The sequence below is a fragment of the Cannabis sativa genome, chromosome 5 (assembly GCF_029168945.1).
Source record: "Cannabis sativa cultivar Pink pepper isolate KNU-18-1 chromosome 5, ASM2916894v1, whole genome shotgun sequence".
In the NCBI taxonomy this organism is placed as follows: Eukaryota; Viridiplantae; Streptophyta; class Magnoliopsida; order Rosales; family Cannabaceae; genus Cannabis; species Cannabis sativa.
The window spans coordinates 65378937-65395275 of NC_083605.1; the positions used below are offsets into that span (position 1 = coordinate 65378937).

Below are 16339 nucleotides of genomic sequence, written 5' to 3' on the forward strand. Positions count from 1 at the left end.
GAAAACCTTACATTGATGCAGCGGAATTAATGTCTCCTTCCACTCAGATCTCTAACCCTTGATTCCTTTCTGTAGCAGAGTATAATCAAGATCTGAGCCCGAATCTCCTTCTTCTTCAAGCTTTGATCCTTCACAGTCTTCCAATCTATGATTGAGTTACTGCTTGCTGTGTGTGGGCACTTACTCTTTCACTAGGATCACGAAAAAGATGAAGGGAAAAGAGAGAGAGAGAGATTTCGGCCAAGGTAGAGAGTGAGGAAGGCTCAGTTTTCTGAAGAGAGAAATTTCTGTCAGAAAGGCTTGTTAAAAACTTGTGTTGTGAATGAGCCATCACTTTCTATTTATAGGCAACTACTAGGTCTAGGTTTAGAATTATTTGGCATTAAAATAATGAAAATAATAATTTGAAAAGTCATCATTAAGTGGCCGGCCATATGGTGTTATTGGGCCTTACTTAATTTTGCAATTTTATCAAATTTTATCTCTATTTTCTCAAAAATGCCAATTTTCCAATTCTAACCTTTTAAATGCCAAAACTAATTATTTAATAACTAAAATAAATTATTAAATAATATTGTCATTTAATTTAATTATTAATTAGACATATAAAGTCTATTAATAAATAAATAAACCTAGATAACTCTTTTCCTTACAATTTCACCCCTGCTTAGTGAAAATTCATAAAATTAGACATAGTCTAACTTTAGAATTATAATTGATCAATCACGAATCAATTAATGAGTCTTACAAGCAGAATGTTCTCAACTAGAATGGGGACCATGGATCTATATGCTGAGCTTCAAATAAGTGAACCAAATTTACCAAGTAAATTCCTACTTATTAATTCTTCGTTGAATCCACTCTTAGAACTTAGAATTGCACTCTCAGACTTATATAGAGCATATTGTATGTTTCACGATACCAATATACTATCTCATTTAACCATTGTTATAATCTTATTGTGATTTAAAGATCCTCTATATAGATGATTTACATCGAGATGGGATTTCTTTACCGTTTTCACCCCTCAATGTATTTTGCCCCTTAAAACACTTAGCTACCTGTAAACAGTGTTTAGTGATCTAATAATTAGTCAGTTAAACAAGAGCTCATCCATTTACTTCTATTTGCTAAGCTCGAAGGGAATCATCACTTAACTTCTATACACCAGTAGAAGCTATAGATTCCATATTTATGTTCAGCACTCCCACTCAATCATACTATCATGTTCCCAAAATATACGTATCACCCTGACCCGAAAGTAGGCTTAACTAATAAATCTAAGAACATGAATAGCACTCCTGAGTTGAGCCTAAGCATATCAGGATTTAGATTCTTTTAATCTTAAGATCAACTACTGATATTGACTTGGAAAGATATGTATAACGGTAAGTTTGTAATATCTTAACTTAGTTGCAATATCGGTCCAGTCCAATGTATACTCCATACATTCGAAACTAGTATACTTTACTAATGTCCTGGAAAGAACATAACACTTACTCCAAGTGTAAGTATACATCATCGTTGATTATCACATTAGTGTAAATCCAATAACACTGATGAAACAGGGACCAAAACTTTTGATTCATATGATCACAATCACATTCCACTGTGTTGACGATACTGTAATTGTGAATAAACATATGATCTGGTTTTAACTGATTTTGTGTGTATGAATGTAATAAACATATTAAACATATTAAACCATTAGCATGTAAAATTCATGCAAACATCAATCACTTCAAATTTCTTATATTGATAACTAATCAAATTGTAAAGAGTTTTATTTAGGGCATAAAACCCAACAATGATCTCCTTCGAGCTTGACCAAACGAACATAAATGGTGGAGTACTCATTTCACATAAGCTGAAATATCATTTATACGGGGTCAAGTGTTTTAAGGATAAAATACATTGTAGGGTGTAACGGTAATCTAATCCCTTTACAGTGTAGATCATTCATATAGAGGATCATTGATCACATTAGGATTATAACAATGGATAACTAATGATGCGTCTATATGGTGGAACATATAGAGCATTCTATATACGGAGAGTGCAATTCTAAGTTCTATGCGTGGATTCAACGAAGAATTAATTAGTTAGTGAATTTTAGTGATAAATTCTTGATCTACTTATTGGAAGCTCGGTTATATAGACCCATGGTCCCCGCACTAGTTGAGATAATATTGCTTGTAAGACTCATGTAATTGGTTTTGATTAATCAATTATAATTCTCAAATTAGACTATGTCTATTTGTGAATTTTTCACTAAGTAAGGGCGAAATTGTAAAGAAAGAGTTATTAGCGGCATATTTGTTAATTATGATACTTTGTATGGTTCAATTAATAAATATGATAAATGACAATATTATTTAATAATTATTCATAGTTATTAAATAGTTAGAATTGGCATTTAAATGGTTGAATTTGAAAATTGGCGTTTTTGAGAAAATCAGATGCAGAAAAGGTAAAACTGCAAAATTGCAAAAAGTGAGGCCCAAATCCACTTGTATAGGGCCAGCCACTTTTGTAGGAAATTTAAACTGATTTTTTCATTATTTTAATGTTAAATAATTCAAACCTAACCCTAGTGGAATGCTATAAATAGATAGTGAAGGCTTCAGGAAATTGACACTTAAATTTTCTATTTTTCCTTCCGAGAAAAACCTGAGCCTTTCTCTCTCCCTATCTTTAGCTGCCACTTCTTCTTTCTCTTCCCTCTTGAATTTTCAAAATCCTTAGTGTATGAGTAGTGCCCACACACAGCAAGTGATACCTCAATCATAGTGAGGAAGATCGTGAAGAAAGACTTTCAGCAAGAAGGAGTTTCAGCATCAAAGATTCAGAGAAAGAGATCCAGGTTCAGATATTGAAAATGCTCTGCTACAGAAAGGAATCAAGGGCTAGATATCTGAATGGAAAGAGTCATTATATTCCGCTGCAGCCAATGTAAGGTTTCTTAAACTTTATATGTGTTTATTTCATCGTTTTAGAAAGTTCATATTTAGGGTGTTAATAAACATACTTGTGAGTAGATCTAATATCCTGGTAAAATAATTTCCAACAACTGGTATCAGAGCCATGGTAATTGATTTACTTGCAAGAAATTTGGACTTTAAAACGATTGTTTGTTTGTTTTTGGATGGTATCATGTTGTATTGAGTGTTATTTGATGATTGATTGATGTTTGTAAATTTTCGTAAAAAATAATTGTGATTCTGTTTCTGGCATTATTTTTATTGGATAGTATGGAAAAAATTAAGCAAGTTAGCCTTTTACAGAACTCAAATTCGATTTTATTTGAATTAGTTATGAATTTTTGAAGATTTGAAAAAATCGGAGCTGTGCTGAAATTTTCCTGCGATCGCGAAAACTGTCCGTACAGCTCACAATTTTTTCGTTTTTCTTCGATTTGTCATGCTTTTTCATGGAATTAACTTCCGATTTTTTGTGTAGTTCTATATATATACTATTACTATTCCTAATTCAATTCTAATTATCATTTTGAATTAATTTAATATTTTTTTTAAAATTTAATTCAAGATATTAGTGTAATTTGAATTTGAATAGAATTAGTATCTATCTTCTTGCTTAAAAATCTATCTTATTTTAAAATTTGATTATATCTTATCTTATTTTAAATTTAAAATAAGATAATTATAATCATGTAATTTTTAAATGATATAAGATATTTTGCTAATTTTTTAATTTTGTTATTTTATTTATTTAAATTACATTTAAAATTTGAAAAAGATATTCATTTATCTTTTCTAATTTTATATTTAATTTTTATTTATAAAATAACATTTAAAATTTAAAAGTAGTTAGTAAATTTTGAAATGATATTTAGGTTGGTTGAAACCTAATTTTTCAAAATTGTAGGTTTAATTTTAAATTAAATTTTTTTTTGTAAATTTCGAATTTTTTTTAAATTTTTTTTAAAATTTTCGAAAATTATTTTATTTAATTAATTATTTTCGAAATTAATAAATCCAACATCCAATTATCCAGCTAACCTTGTTACAGGAGTATGTGTTTTAGCTTGTTTGTAAGTTTTCAAAACCTATTATTACTTGATTGCAAATAGCCATGGTTACTTTTTGCCAGATCTAACAGGTAAATTTACAATCTTCTTTCATCTGTGTATGACCTAGCAACATGATAGGACCCATCCAAAGTGTGCCTGTGTGAGCCTATGTGTTTAATTTCATTATAGATGCATATAGGTTGTTGTTGCTAAAATAAATTATCATAGTTTTTGATAGAATTTATTTAGGCCCATTTAGTTATTGGGCTTATTCAATTAATAACAGTTGTTCTTATTAAGGTTAAATTCCTCTCTTTTGGGCCTTGTGTGAGAGTTAGGAGTCATAGTAGTGGGTACGACATACTGAACCCAGCACCCCCTCACATGAACTACCCCAATTGTGAAGGCCTATTTGCCTGATTTGAATAACTGTACTAGGTTAATTAAACTAGTTTAAGCTAATAAAATTGATTAGCAACATAATTAATTTCATTTATTTTGAAATTAATTTAAGAAAATTATAGTTTAAAGAATTTTTTTTATTCTAAGCTAAAGTATATGTATTTTCTTGTATTTAATTAAATATAGAATTATAACCATTTAGATTCTTTCTGGAGCTTAATTTAAATTTTTCATTAAATATTCCTATTTAAGTTGATATTTAGTTATCTACAACTAACCAACTTAAATCTGAATATCTTTTGAATTTCAAATTTTAAAATTAAGTTGAGGAATTTTAGGCATTGGTTATTAAGATTCTTTAGATATTTTTTAAGTTAATATCTTTTCGAATATTAACTTAAAATGGAATATTTTAGATATTTTTTAAATTAATATCTTTTCAAATATTAACTTAAAATGAAATATTTTCAAATTAAGTGGTTACAACTTAATTTTTGATATTTAATTAAATTTAAATTTGAAAATATTTAAGTTCTAGATTTTTTTCTAATACAACTTAAACTAGATATTTTTTCAAATTTTGTGGAAAAGATACTTAGTCAAATAAGATATTTTCTAGATAGTTATTTCTAGACTACTTATTATTTCTAATATTAAATAGGAAAATATTATAAATTGTGAAATTAATTATTTAAATAATTAATTTTGGTTCAATTTATTTTAAGTATATTTTTTCCTAGTATTAAACTAGAGATTAATAATTAAGCCTTCTCTACACTTAATTATTTATTTCTTGAATTTAATACATTTAATTAATTTGAAAATTAAATATCTAAGTTGATTTTTATCATCATACTTAAATATTTCTTTTTCATGACATTTAATTAAATAGAAAATTATTTTTAGTTGAAATTTATTTTTTCAACTAAATTTAAATAATTTTCAAAATATATTTTTTCTTTATTTTATTAATCAAATTTCGAAATTGCATTTCTTAAGTGCTGGAATTTCGAATTTTATTTGAAAAATAGATTAAGTTGTAAATTAATTATTTATTTTAATTAATTCTTGGATCAACTTAAATCAATGATTTTTTCATTTATTGATTAATTTAAAATAAATTGAATTAAAGTATATTATTAGAAATTGAATTAATTAGTCAAAGGAAAATCTAGATAGATGATATTTTTGCTTGAAGTATTTTTCTAGTGTATTTAATTAAATAGAAAATTAATATTTAAGTTGATTTTGATCATCATACTTAAATATTTTAAATTTTTCTTATATATTTAATTAAATAGGAAAATTATATTTTTTTGTTGTAAATTAATTTTATTAATTAATTTTGGGCCAACATTAAATTAGAATAATTTTTCCAGGATTAATTTTTTATTTTAACATGCATTTTTCGAAAATTGTATTCTTAAATACTTTAATTTTTCGAAATGCAATATATATATATATATTTATAGAAAATAAAATTTGAGTTGTAAATTAATTTAAATTAATTTTGTAACAACTTAAATTGAATATTTTTCTAAATATTTATTAGAAATTATTACTAAGATGGAAATAATTCATGTTATTTTCATAACCATCTAAGTAAAATTTATAAATATTAAATTAAAATTTATATTTAAAATTTTTCATTCTAAATTGGAAATTTTAATTAAATAAATATATATTTAAAATAAATAGAATAAATAAAGAGAATCAAAGAAAATACAACCCTCTTTAAATAATGAGCTTTATTATTAAGACATTCGATCTCCATTGTGGGTTTTACACCGCGTTTGTTTTAGTGAGTAATCCTCCCTAATGGAGGAACGTTCATTAGCAATTTCGCACCGTTTAACCTCGCATGATAAGTAGTTTGTAAGTGTTTTGTATGGTATGGATCACCCTAATGGTAGCGACCATACTTGACTTGCAAATTATGAAACAATGGTGGAAGCTCATAAGATAGAATTGCCTTGACTCTCGCCTAAACGGGACAACGCTGAATTCCAATCTTGATCGAATAAAAGGTTGCTAGAATGTTTAACATTTTAGACGAGCTGACAACTCTATTCAATGAATGGTAGCTTTGACTCTCGCCTAAACGGGACACTGATATCAGTTTGTTGAAAACCTTGGAAATTATTTAGGATTGTATGTTTTAGTATTTTCACTTGTCATTCCTACTTGCTATATGCTTATAATTTCTGAATTGTGTATGAATTTATATTGAACCATGTTATTTTCTGTTATTAAGTTGTAGTTTAATTTCGAATCTTCATTGTTGGTCTAACTTGGCTTGTTTATCTAATGAGATAAATCCCTAGTGGATTTTCACCATTAGACATACATAATAGTGTTAGATCTCGAAAGATAAATATTGTATATGCGACATCTAGCTGTTCATCAATTGATGACACCTTAGACTAGTATTTTTACGATATGAAACAAGAAGATTGTATAAATAAGATTACTTTGACTTTCGCTAATCGAAGCATCGTTGGATTCTTATTTTAAACGAAATTATCCTAATTCCTCTTAGCTTATTCATTTCGAATTAGCTCAATAATATATCATTGGATGAATGGTCTATAAATCATTTCATGTCATTTTATATGACGCATATGATTATAATCCCGAAATTCTATTCCCAATTGATATAAATCGTCAATCTTAGAAATCTCCTACTTGTATGGGCAAATCTGACTTAGAGTTTGTATTAGTAGTGGTGGTCCAAGATAGAATTACTCATTATATTTGGTATAAATTTAAGTCTTTGACTTTAATTTTAGATTCTAAATAGAAATTTTCTTATATTTCTAATTCCAGAATACAATACAGTTACACTTTCTCAAGTGTTTAATATCCATCTTCTATTAATGGATTAAAACTGTATGGAATATGAGTTAGGTATTCTGTGACCAGGATCCACTTGCAGTATTCTAAGAACTCTTTTATATAACTAAACCTATGTCATCAAAAGACACTACCACATTTTTTTAATCTATGGCATTTGTATCTTGTTCATAGTGGATTTGACAAGATCAATCTCTGCAAAGAGTGAATATGCCTATATCCACTGAAAGTAGTTCATCTCATTCGCAGATGGATGTACATTCAGGGGTGGACATGAGATTTTCGTTGTATTCTTAAACCGATCACTCTAGATTATACCTTTTAGCAAGAAATTTGAAATGTTTGAAAATTTTCATTAATTTCTAGCAATGGTTAAAACCATTAAGGTAAGTGGTTAAAGATCTTGTGAACTGATAGGGGTGGAGAAATAGTTAGTAGATATGCAGTTCAAAGATCATTAAATTGATTTTTGAATTATATCCAAACTTACCTCCCCAGAAATTTCGAGTTGCATGTTGATGATTAGTTACTAGTCGTTGCCTAAATCCTTCTATGGTAATACAATTTCAGAATGATGTAATGGTTGTATACTTAATGTAAATCATTACTAGATTCATGGATGACCTAATCAAAATCTTAAGAAAAGCTAGAACTGTTAACCATGGTTTGTTAGCTGTTCTAAGTGATTAGGGGTGGACCATCCCATTGTCAATAGATATGAAAGTGTTTGTTCAAACAAATACTACTTTTCTAAGATAATGACTAAGTCTGAAAACAAATAGCAAATAAAGGAGATATTTTTCTTGATTCCAAAAGTGTTCTATCATCTTATATAACATATGATGATCCCACTGCCTCTGTTGTCTTGTCACAACCAAAGAGGTTAATACCATTTAGTTTTCTTCGACATAATTCACGGTACCTTGTCGTAGTGGGAGAGTTTCTAGGAACTCACCTTCTTATGCCTTGGGAGACACTAGTGATTAAAATCCATTGTGAGTTTAAACAAGTAATGGATTGTCAAGATAAGAAACTAAGAAGAAAGCCAATAGAACTATGGTTTAATCCATCCACATGGAATAACCTAAAGTTTTCTATTACAAGGACATAAAAGGAAATTTTCGTTTATAAGTCCATTCAATAGACTTAACAAAACTTCCTGTTCCTAGTATTATAAGTTTGAGTTTATCCAAACCTATGGCTTGTGGTATACCTGGTAATTACTTACTCTAATGCAAGCAACTTACTTTAGTAAGATGCTGAAGCATTTTCTTTCTAATGGCAATCTATAGAAGCTTCACAACTTCTTAGGTATAGATTTTATTTATCTAAGGAAAAGTCTCAACTATTCCAGAAAAGATAAAGCCATGAAAGAATTTCTTAAATCAACAGTGAGAGGTCTTAGATATGCTTTTGTATGCCTTAGACCAGACACCTGCTGTTGAGTGGGAGTAATGAGTAGGTATCAGATTAATCCAGGAGAAGAACATTGGAAGACAATCAAGTAAATCTTAAGATTAAGAAGAGGAAGTATATGTTAGTCTATAAGGGTGTGTTTAAAACTCTTAGACTACACCATATCAGATTTCGAAATTTGCCTTTGTGCTAGTAAATTTTTCTGATAAGATGGCGGTTACTCTGGGGGTGGAATAGTGATTTTGGAGAAGTGTAAAAACCTATCTGAAGTCTCTAGGTCTACCAGCAAGAGACTGAATGTTAAAGCTGCAGGAAAGGTCCTTATTCAGTCAAGGAAAGTTCTATACATTTTTGGCATCATTCCAAATTGCCTTAAACTACTAGTGTTAATTTCCTGATTAACCAAAAGTAGTTGCCAAAGATATAGAATCCAGTATCCCAAGAGAGTAGACATATAGAGAGGAATTTCACATTATCAATGATTTTGTGATTAAAGGAAGAGTAATGGTGGAGAAAAGGTTGTGTTTAATTCAACCTTTCAGATCCTATTACGAGAAGTTTACTACTACTACACTTGATTTGTATATCAAGGTGTTGAGATTATTTGAAACGCACTTTTTGTTTTATATTAGTGCAAGTGGGAGTTTGTTGGGTTTTATGCCCTAAATAAAACTCATTTCAATATAATCAGATTTACTTATTAATATAGATCAGAAATAACATTTAATGTTGCATGGTTCACATGATTTATTTCATGATTATATGTACATAATGTATAAATTCATCTGAAACCCTTTTCACATACTTGATCCTGTTTATTGTGCCGTCAACACATTGGAAAGTAAACATGACTATGTGAATAAAGTTTCCTAGATTTATCAGACATAGGGTTTTACTGATATGATAATCTACAACAAGAGTTTACTTGCATTTGGAGAAATGCTATGTTCTTTCCAGAGCATTGGTTAAAGTAAAGCTCAGGTTGGATGCATGGAGTATGCATCGGAAGGGACCGATATTGAACTTTGACTTAGATTTATTAAACTTACCGTAATATCTACTCAAGTCAATATCGCCTAGTTGATCCTAGATCAAATGATCTTAATCCTGATATGATTAGGCTCAATCTTGAAAGGCTATTCGTGTTCTTTGATTTGTTAGTTAAGCCTACTTTTAGGTCAGGGTGATACGTACATTTTGGGAACACGGTAGTGCAATTGAGTGGGAGCGCTATCATAAACATGGAATCTATAGCTTCTATCTGGCGAATAGTAAGCAAAGGATGATCTCCTTCGAGCTTGACCAAACGAACATAAATGGTGGAGTACTCATTTCACATAAGCTGAAATATTATTTATACGGGGTCAAGTGTTTTAAGGATAAAATACATTGTAGGGTGTAACGGTAATCTAATCCCTTTACAGTGTAGATCATTCATATAAAGGATCATTGATCACATTAGGATTATAACAATGGATAACTAATGATGCGTCTATATGGTGGAACATATAGAGCATTCTATATACTGAGAGTGCAATTCTAAGTTCTATGCGTGCATTCAACGAAGAATTAATAAGTTAGTGAATTTTAGTGATAAATTCTTGATCTACTTATTGGAAGCTCGGTTATATAGACCCATGGTCCCCGCACTAGTTGAGATAATATTGCTTGTAAGACTCATGTAATTGGTTTTGATTAATCAATTATAATTCTCAAATTAGACTATGTCTATTTGTGAATTTTTCACTAAGTAAGGGCGAAATTGTAAAGAAAGAGTTATTAGGGGCATATTTGTTAATTATGATACTTTGTATGGTTCAATTAATAAATATGATAAATGACAATATTATTTAATAATTATTCATAGTTATTAAATAGTTAGAATTGGCATTTAAATGGTTGAATTTGAAAATTGGCGTTTTTGAGAAAATCAGATGCAGAAAAGGTAAAACTGCAAAATTGCAAAAAGTGAGGCCCAAATCCACTTGTATAGGGCCAGCCACTTTTGTAGGAAATTTAAACTGATTTTTTCATTATTTTAATGTCAAATAATTCAAACCTAACCCTAGTGGAATGCTATAAATAGATAGTGAAGGCTTCAGGAAATTGACACTTAAATTTTCTATTTTTCCTTCAGAGAAAAACCTGAGCCTTTCTCTCTCCCTATCTTTAGCTGCCACTTCTTCTTTCTCTTCCCTCTTGAATTTTCGAAATCCTTAGTGTATGAGTAGTGCCCACACACAGCAAGTGATACCTCAATCATAGTGAGGAAGATCGTGAAGAAAGTCTTTCAGCAAGAAGGAGTTTCAGCATCAAAGATTCAGAGAAAGAGATCCAGGTTCAGATATTGATAATGCTCTGCTACAGAAAGGAATCAAGGGCTAGATATCTGAACGGAAGGAGTCATTATATTCCGCTGCACCCAATGTAAGGTTTCTTAAACTTTATATGTGTTTATTTCATCGTTTTAGAAAGTTCATATTTAGGGTGTTAATAAACATACTTGTGAGTAGATCTAAGATCCTGGTAAAATAATTTCCAACAGTAACTTATTCCAGTAGCCCACGGATCCTAGCTCCAATTTCTTGAATCACTCCTCCGCGGACCCACTTAGAGTAAGCGGAAAGCACAGACATTTAGCGTCATTGATGACTCTCATAACCGTCATGACCCGGTTGAACCATGACAGATGATCGCTTGGATCAGAGTTCCCGGTATAAGCTGCCATTTCGGGCATCTTAAAGTTCTTGGGGAGCTCTGCGTCCAGGATGTGCTTGGCACACGGCTCCCAGTCCTCACAGTCTGAGTCGGAGTCGTCGCCTTTCTGTCTCCGGGAGACTCGGGCGATATCTTTTCGAAGTATGGCAAGTTCTGCCATGATTCCTTCGTTTAATGTTCCCGTGGAGACCGCGGGTCCGTATTTCTTTTGGTCAAGGTGATCCCGGAGGTCACCTTGGTTCCCATTGATCTGATTCCTCAAATCAACGGGAGGACATTTCTGTCCTCTTCTTCCTCTTCCTCCGGGCTCCTGGTGCACGGAAACGCTTTTTCGGTCCTCTTGATCCTGAGGGCCAGGACTCCCTTTTTGGAGTTTGCCCCTCTGCGGACCCTTCCCTTTCGGGAAATCTGAGCGGACCTTTCGCGGATCCTGCACCTTTTTCTTTTTCCCGGGGGTAGAAGTAGGGTTTTTCTTTTGGTTCCCTTCAGCGGGATACCTTATAGGGCTTGGTTCCCTAGATTTTTGCCTTTGGGTACTTGGCGAGGATTCCTTCGGTTCCTTTCCAAGTCCAGCAGAAATGGCTTTAGGATGCACGTGGATTCCAGCTGCCTCCATGGCTTCTTGCATGGCCAGCATTACCTCTTGCATCTTTTGGTTTTGTACTTTTTGGGCTGCGATGTCAGCTTCATGATCGACAACCTTTTGTCTTAAGAGCACCAATTCCGAGTAGCTACCTTCATCGTAGGCGTATTCATCGAGGTTTCCCTCGTAATCATCGTCAGGAATTCCTTCTTCTTCCTTGGAACCCTCAGTTGCCCTTGCGACCACGTCTTCCTCATTTGGGTCTTGAGCATCTTCAAGAGGGCGAGGTTGACGAGTGCTTCGAGTCTCCACCATTGTTGTAATGTATTGTGTGTTTACAGAAGCTTTCTTCAGCTCTCAATGAAAGCACCAAAATGTTGACCGAGGTTTTCGGCAACCAATAAAATAGTATTAATTTAGAGAGCTGTAAGAAATTAAGAGAGAGATTTTTACGTGGTTGGGGCGTTAACGAGCCTTAGTCCACCAGTCTGTGTATTTATGATTGTATTTAATACAGAAAATATTCTTGGTGAGTATTTACTCTTCTTGCACTTATGCAACTCAGAATTCTCGACCACCATTAATGAGCTTTGAGGGGATATTTATAGTATTTTCATGGGGTGATCCCCAAAATTAAGGTACATGTATTTCTGTAACTATCAATAAAGTTGTGCATTCCCAATAAATATACCATGGGTAATGCATGGTCAAATCCCTAGGTGCCTTAGGGATTTTATGAGGGCTGTCCTTATTCCCTTTTGACTGATGTGATTCTTCACAGAGTAGCCGTCATTAGACTTTATTGGTCATAGCCTTGTAGGTGCAGATCGGGGGTTGTGTCGTCAGACTTTATTGCGTGTGGCAGTTCCAACACGCCTCCTCCCATGCGGCATTAAATGCGAGATGACTGCTCAGAGGAAGCCTGACACCACCCGGAGATGCTGTGATGCTATCTTGCTCTCCGGGAGCATATAAAACCTTACATGCCTTCTCTGGGAGGCATATCCAAGATAATGCCTTTCTTCACAAAGACTTAGCTATTAATTTAAGTGCTAAACCTTTTGTGTCCACGTGTCCTTGTCTGGTTGGTCCACGTATATTGAGCAAAATCAGGGGCAACAACAATTATAATAAACATACTAATAATATAAAATACTTTGTATATATATGTTTATTTTGTTTTCTATCTATTAAATATACTAATTTAATAAACAAAATAATAATATTCACATATGTTTATTATATCACTCTATGTGTCATGTTTATTTTTAGTAATTTTAAGTATTGATTTATATTTATATACATTAGTGTTTATAATTTTGATATTGTATTTTATTAAAAAAATTCTTATTAAATTATAATAATTCATACTAAAATAGATAATAAACATTTATCTTTTAATAAAAAAAATATTTAATTTTTTTTATAAAACTGTTTAATTAATTTTACGAAATTGTTTATTTTGAGTTTTAATAAAAATATTTTATTATTTAATGATTAAAATGTATGGTTTCATGTAATAAGTTTTCAAAATGTATAAGTTTTTAAAATAATTTTTTTTGCACATTTTTTGTAATTATGTTGTTTTTGTTGTATATTTATGAAAAAAACCCAAAAAAAAAAATAGATATTAGTTTGTTTAAAGAAGAGAATGCATTAAAAAGTAAACACAAAAAGCTTTGGGGAGTTCTATTTGCACCCCTACTTATAAATACACCCCATTATTAAAAAAAAATATATAAACTTAAATAATTTTTAAAAATTACTCTTAATATTTTTTTTTAAATTTTTTCTTCACATTATTTATGTTAATTTCAATGCTTATTTTGATTTCATTTTTATAATTTTTTCTAGCTCGTGTGTATTTTTTTTTTTCTAAAAAAATTTCACATAATTTTTTATTTTAATTTTTTTGTCATAATATTTAAAATACACTTTATTTTTGTTTGATAGATATATTTTTTAAGAATATGAATGGAAAGAAAAAAGTTAAAAAAAATTAGTACAATTAAATAGATAAATTTTATATAAAATAAAAATTTTCAAAATGGGTGCCTTTAAAATTTTTGAGGGTGTAAATAAAATTTCTGAAAGCTTTTTAAAAGTTTTTTTTTTCTTGAGGATGAGAAATGACAAGTTCAGCCCCCACTGAAACGACGCCGTAAGAACGGGTTTCGAATTCAAAACAAAGAAGAAGAAGAAGACACGAATGTAGAGAGAGAGAGCGCTCGACCATTTCAAAGAAGGAGTTTTAGAGAGAGAAAGTGAGAAAGTCGAGAGATTTCTTTTTCTAGAGCGACAAAGGAACCAGACCCACTCACTCCGTTAATCTGGTAGCCATGGGAAAGGATCTGAGCGACGACCAAGTATCTTCAATGAAGGAGGCTTTCACCCTATTCGACACCGACGGCGATGGTCGGATTGCACCGTCGGAGCTAGGGATTCTGATGCGGTCTCTGGGAGGAAACCCCACCCAAGCCCAGCTGAAATCCATTATCGCCGAAGAAAAGCTCACTGCGCCCTTCGATTTCCCTCGATTCTTGGACCTCATGGCTAAGCACATGAAGCCCGAACCCTTCGATCGCCAGCTCCGCGATGCTTTCAAGGTCCTCGATAAGGAGTGCACCGGCTACGTCTCCGTCACTGAGCTCCGGCACATCCTAACCAGCATTGGCGAGAAGCTTGAGCCAGCCGAATTCGATGAGTGGATCCGGGAGGTTGAGGTCGGTTCCGATGGGAAGATCCGATACGAAGATTTCATTGCAAGAATGGTAGCCAAGTAAACCATTGTTGTGTTGTTGATGATGCATTTGGTGTGTGTTTTTGGCTCTGATGTGTTCTTCTGATATGATAAAGTAATATGGGTAATTTTTATTATTTGTTTTCTTTGATTTTTCTTTATTATTATCCCCTGTTGTTTATGTTTGTTTTTTTTAGGGCTTGAAAAAAATTAGAGCTTGTTTGGATTCTGTTGTGATGATAATGGTGATGATATTGAATTCTTCAAGTAATACTAATTATGGGGATTTTGTTTGCTTTTTTGTTTTTGTTCATATTTTGTTGTAGCCTTGTATGGACATGATGGGTTTTGATTTAATTTATGGTTTTTGTTCTCAAAGATTTGTGCTTTTGGGTTATATTTGTGTAAGTGTATTCTATAGATGAGCTGAAGATGAAGAAAAAAAGAAGTCTTTTTGCTCTTTTTTTTTTTTTGTGTAAGGAGGACAAAAGAAGCTTATTTCAGGTTCAAAACCTCTTCAATTGTTCAATGGATGAATGTTTAAAGCTCTCAAAACAGGAGATGGAAGTGTAAGTAGTAAGAACTCAACAAAATTTGATTGAGCTTCAAGGTGTACTCAAGGAGGAATAAGAGCCCTCTTTTTGATGAACCTTGTTATTGTCTTTCTCTTATAATGTATCTGCTGTGTTTGATAAATAAAAGAAGATGTTAGAGGTTGGTGTGGCATTTGAAACTGGAAGATATGAGATGAATTAGCAAGCCATTGTTCATATATAGATTTCTTTATAAACCTCTTTTCTTTTATGGAAATTGATTATGAAATCAGGTTGATGAATATTTGGCTTTGTATTTTTGGATTGAAGAACAGGTCTAATGTTGAGACAAGTTGTTTTGCTCAGTGATGGACCTTGAACAAAGTATCATGTTGTGTAACTATGATCACTATCAGCCTTTTGTTGTTGTAAATTGTGATGACAGTTAAAATCTCAATACCTCCAATAGTAGGAGATGTCTCTATCAAGTTGGCTCCTTTTAAGGCATATAGGTGTCACTTCGATGTAATAATAATTCTAGTCATGCCAATTTAGTTAGTAATAACTCATCACTTGTCAAAACTGGTTTGATTGAGGTGACATGTATATCATAACTTAGTTTCACAACAAAAATATTTTTTTTAATTATTATTATTATTATTTTCTTGGGTGCAATTGTACGACTGAATTAAAAGTTGTAATCGAGACTAAGCTTTTTTCTTTATATTATTTTACTCCACTCGCGAATTGTGATCATGTTAAAAACAAGGGTAAATGTTATTGTGGATCAAAAATTACCGATGCTATATTTGTTTTCTTAACTGAGCATTATGGACAGTTGTGAAAAATGCAACCTTGTTTTTTTTTTCTAATAATAAATGTATCATTAAAATGAAAAATAAGTAAATAGAGTGTACAAAAAAGATAGATTAAACTTATTCAAATAAGTTTCTAATTCACTTTGAATGTATGCACAACTCGTTTATGAGATGATATAAATTATGGATGCTTCAAAATAATGAATATAGCAAACTTAAAAAATCAAAAATGAAAAATTGAAAAAC

At 31.3% G+C, this 16339-nt stretch overlaps 1 protein-coding gene across 1 annotated transcript; it reads left to right on the forward strand.

The window, feature by feature from the left end:
* Positions 1-14125: 14125 nt before the first annotated feature.
* Positions 14126-15120, forward strand: LOC115716597 (probable calcium-binding protein CML13). The gene has a single exon (XM_030645427.2). It carries the CDS (start codon positions 14342-14344, stop codon positions 14783-14785), a length of 444 nt encoding a protein of 147 aa, XP_030501287.1. The 5' UTR covers positions 14126-14341; the 3' UTR covers positions 14786-15120.
* The last annotated feature ends 1219 nt before the right edge of the window (positions 15121-16339 follow it).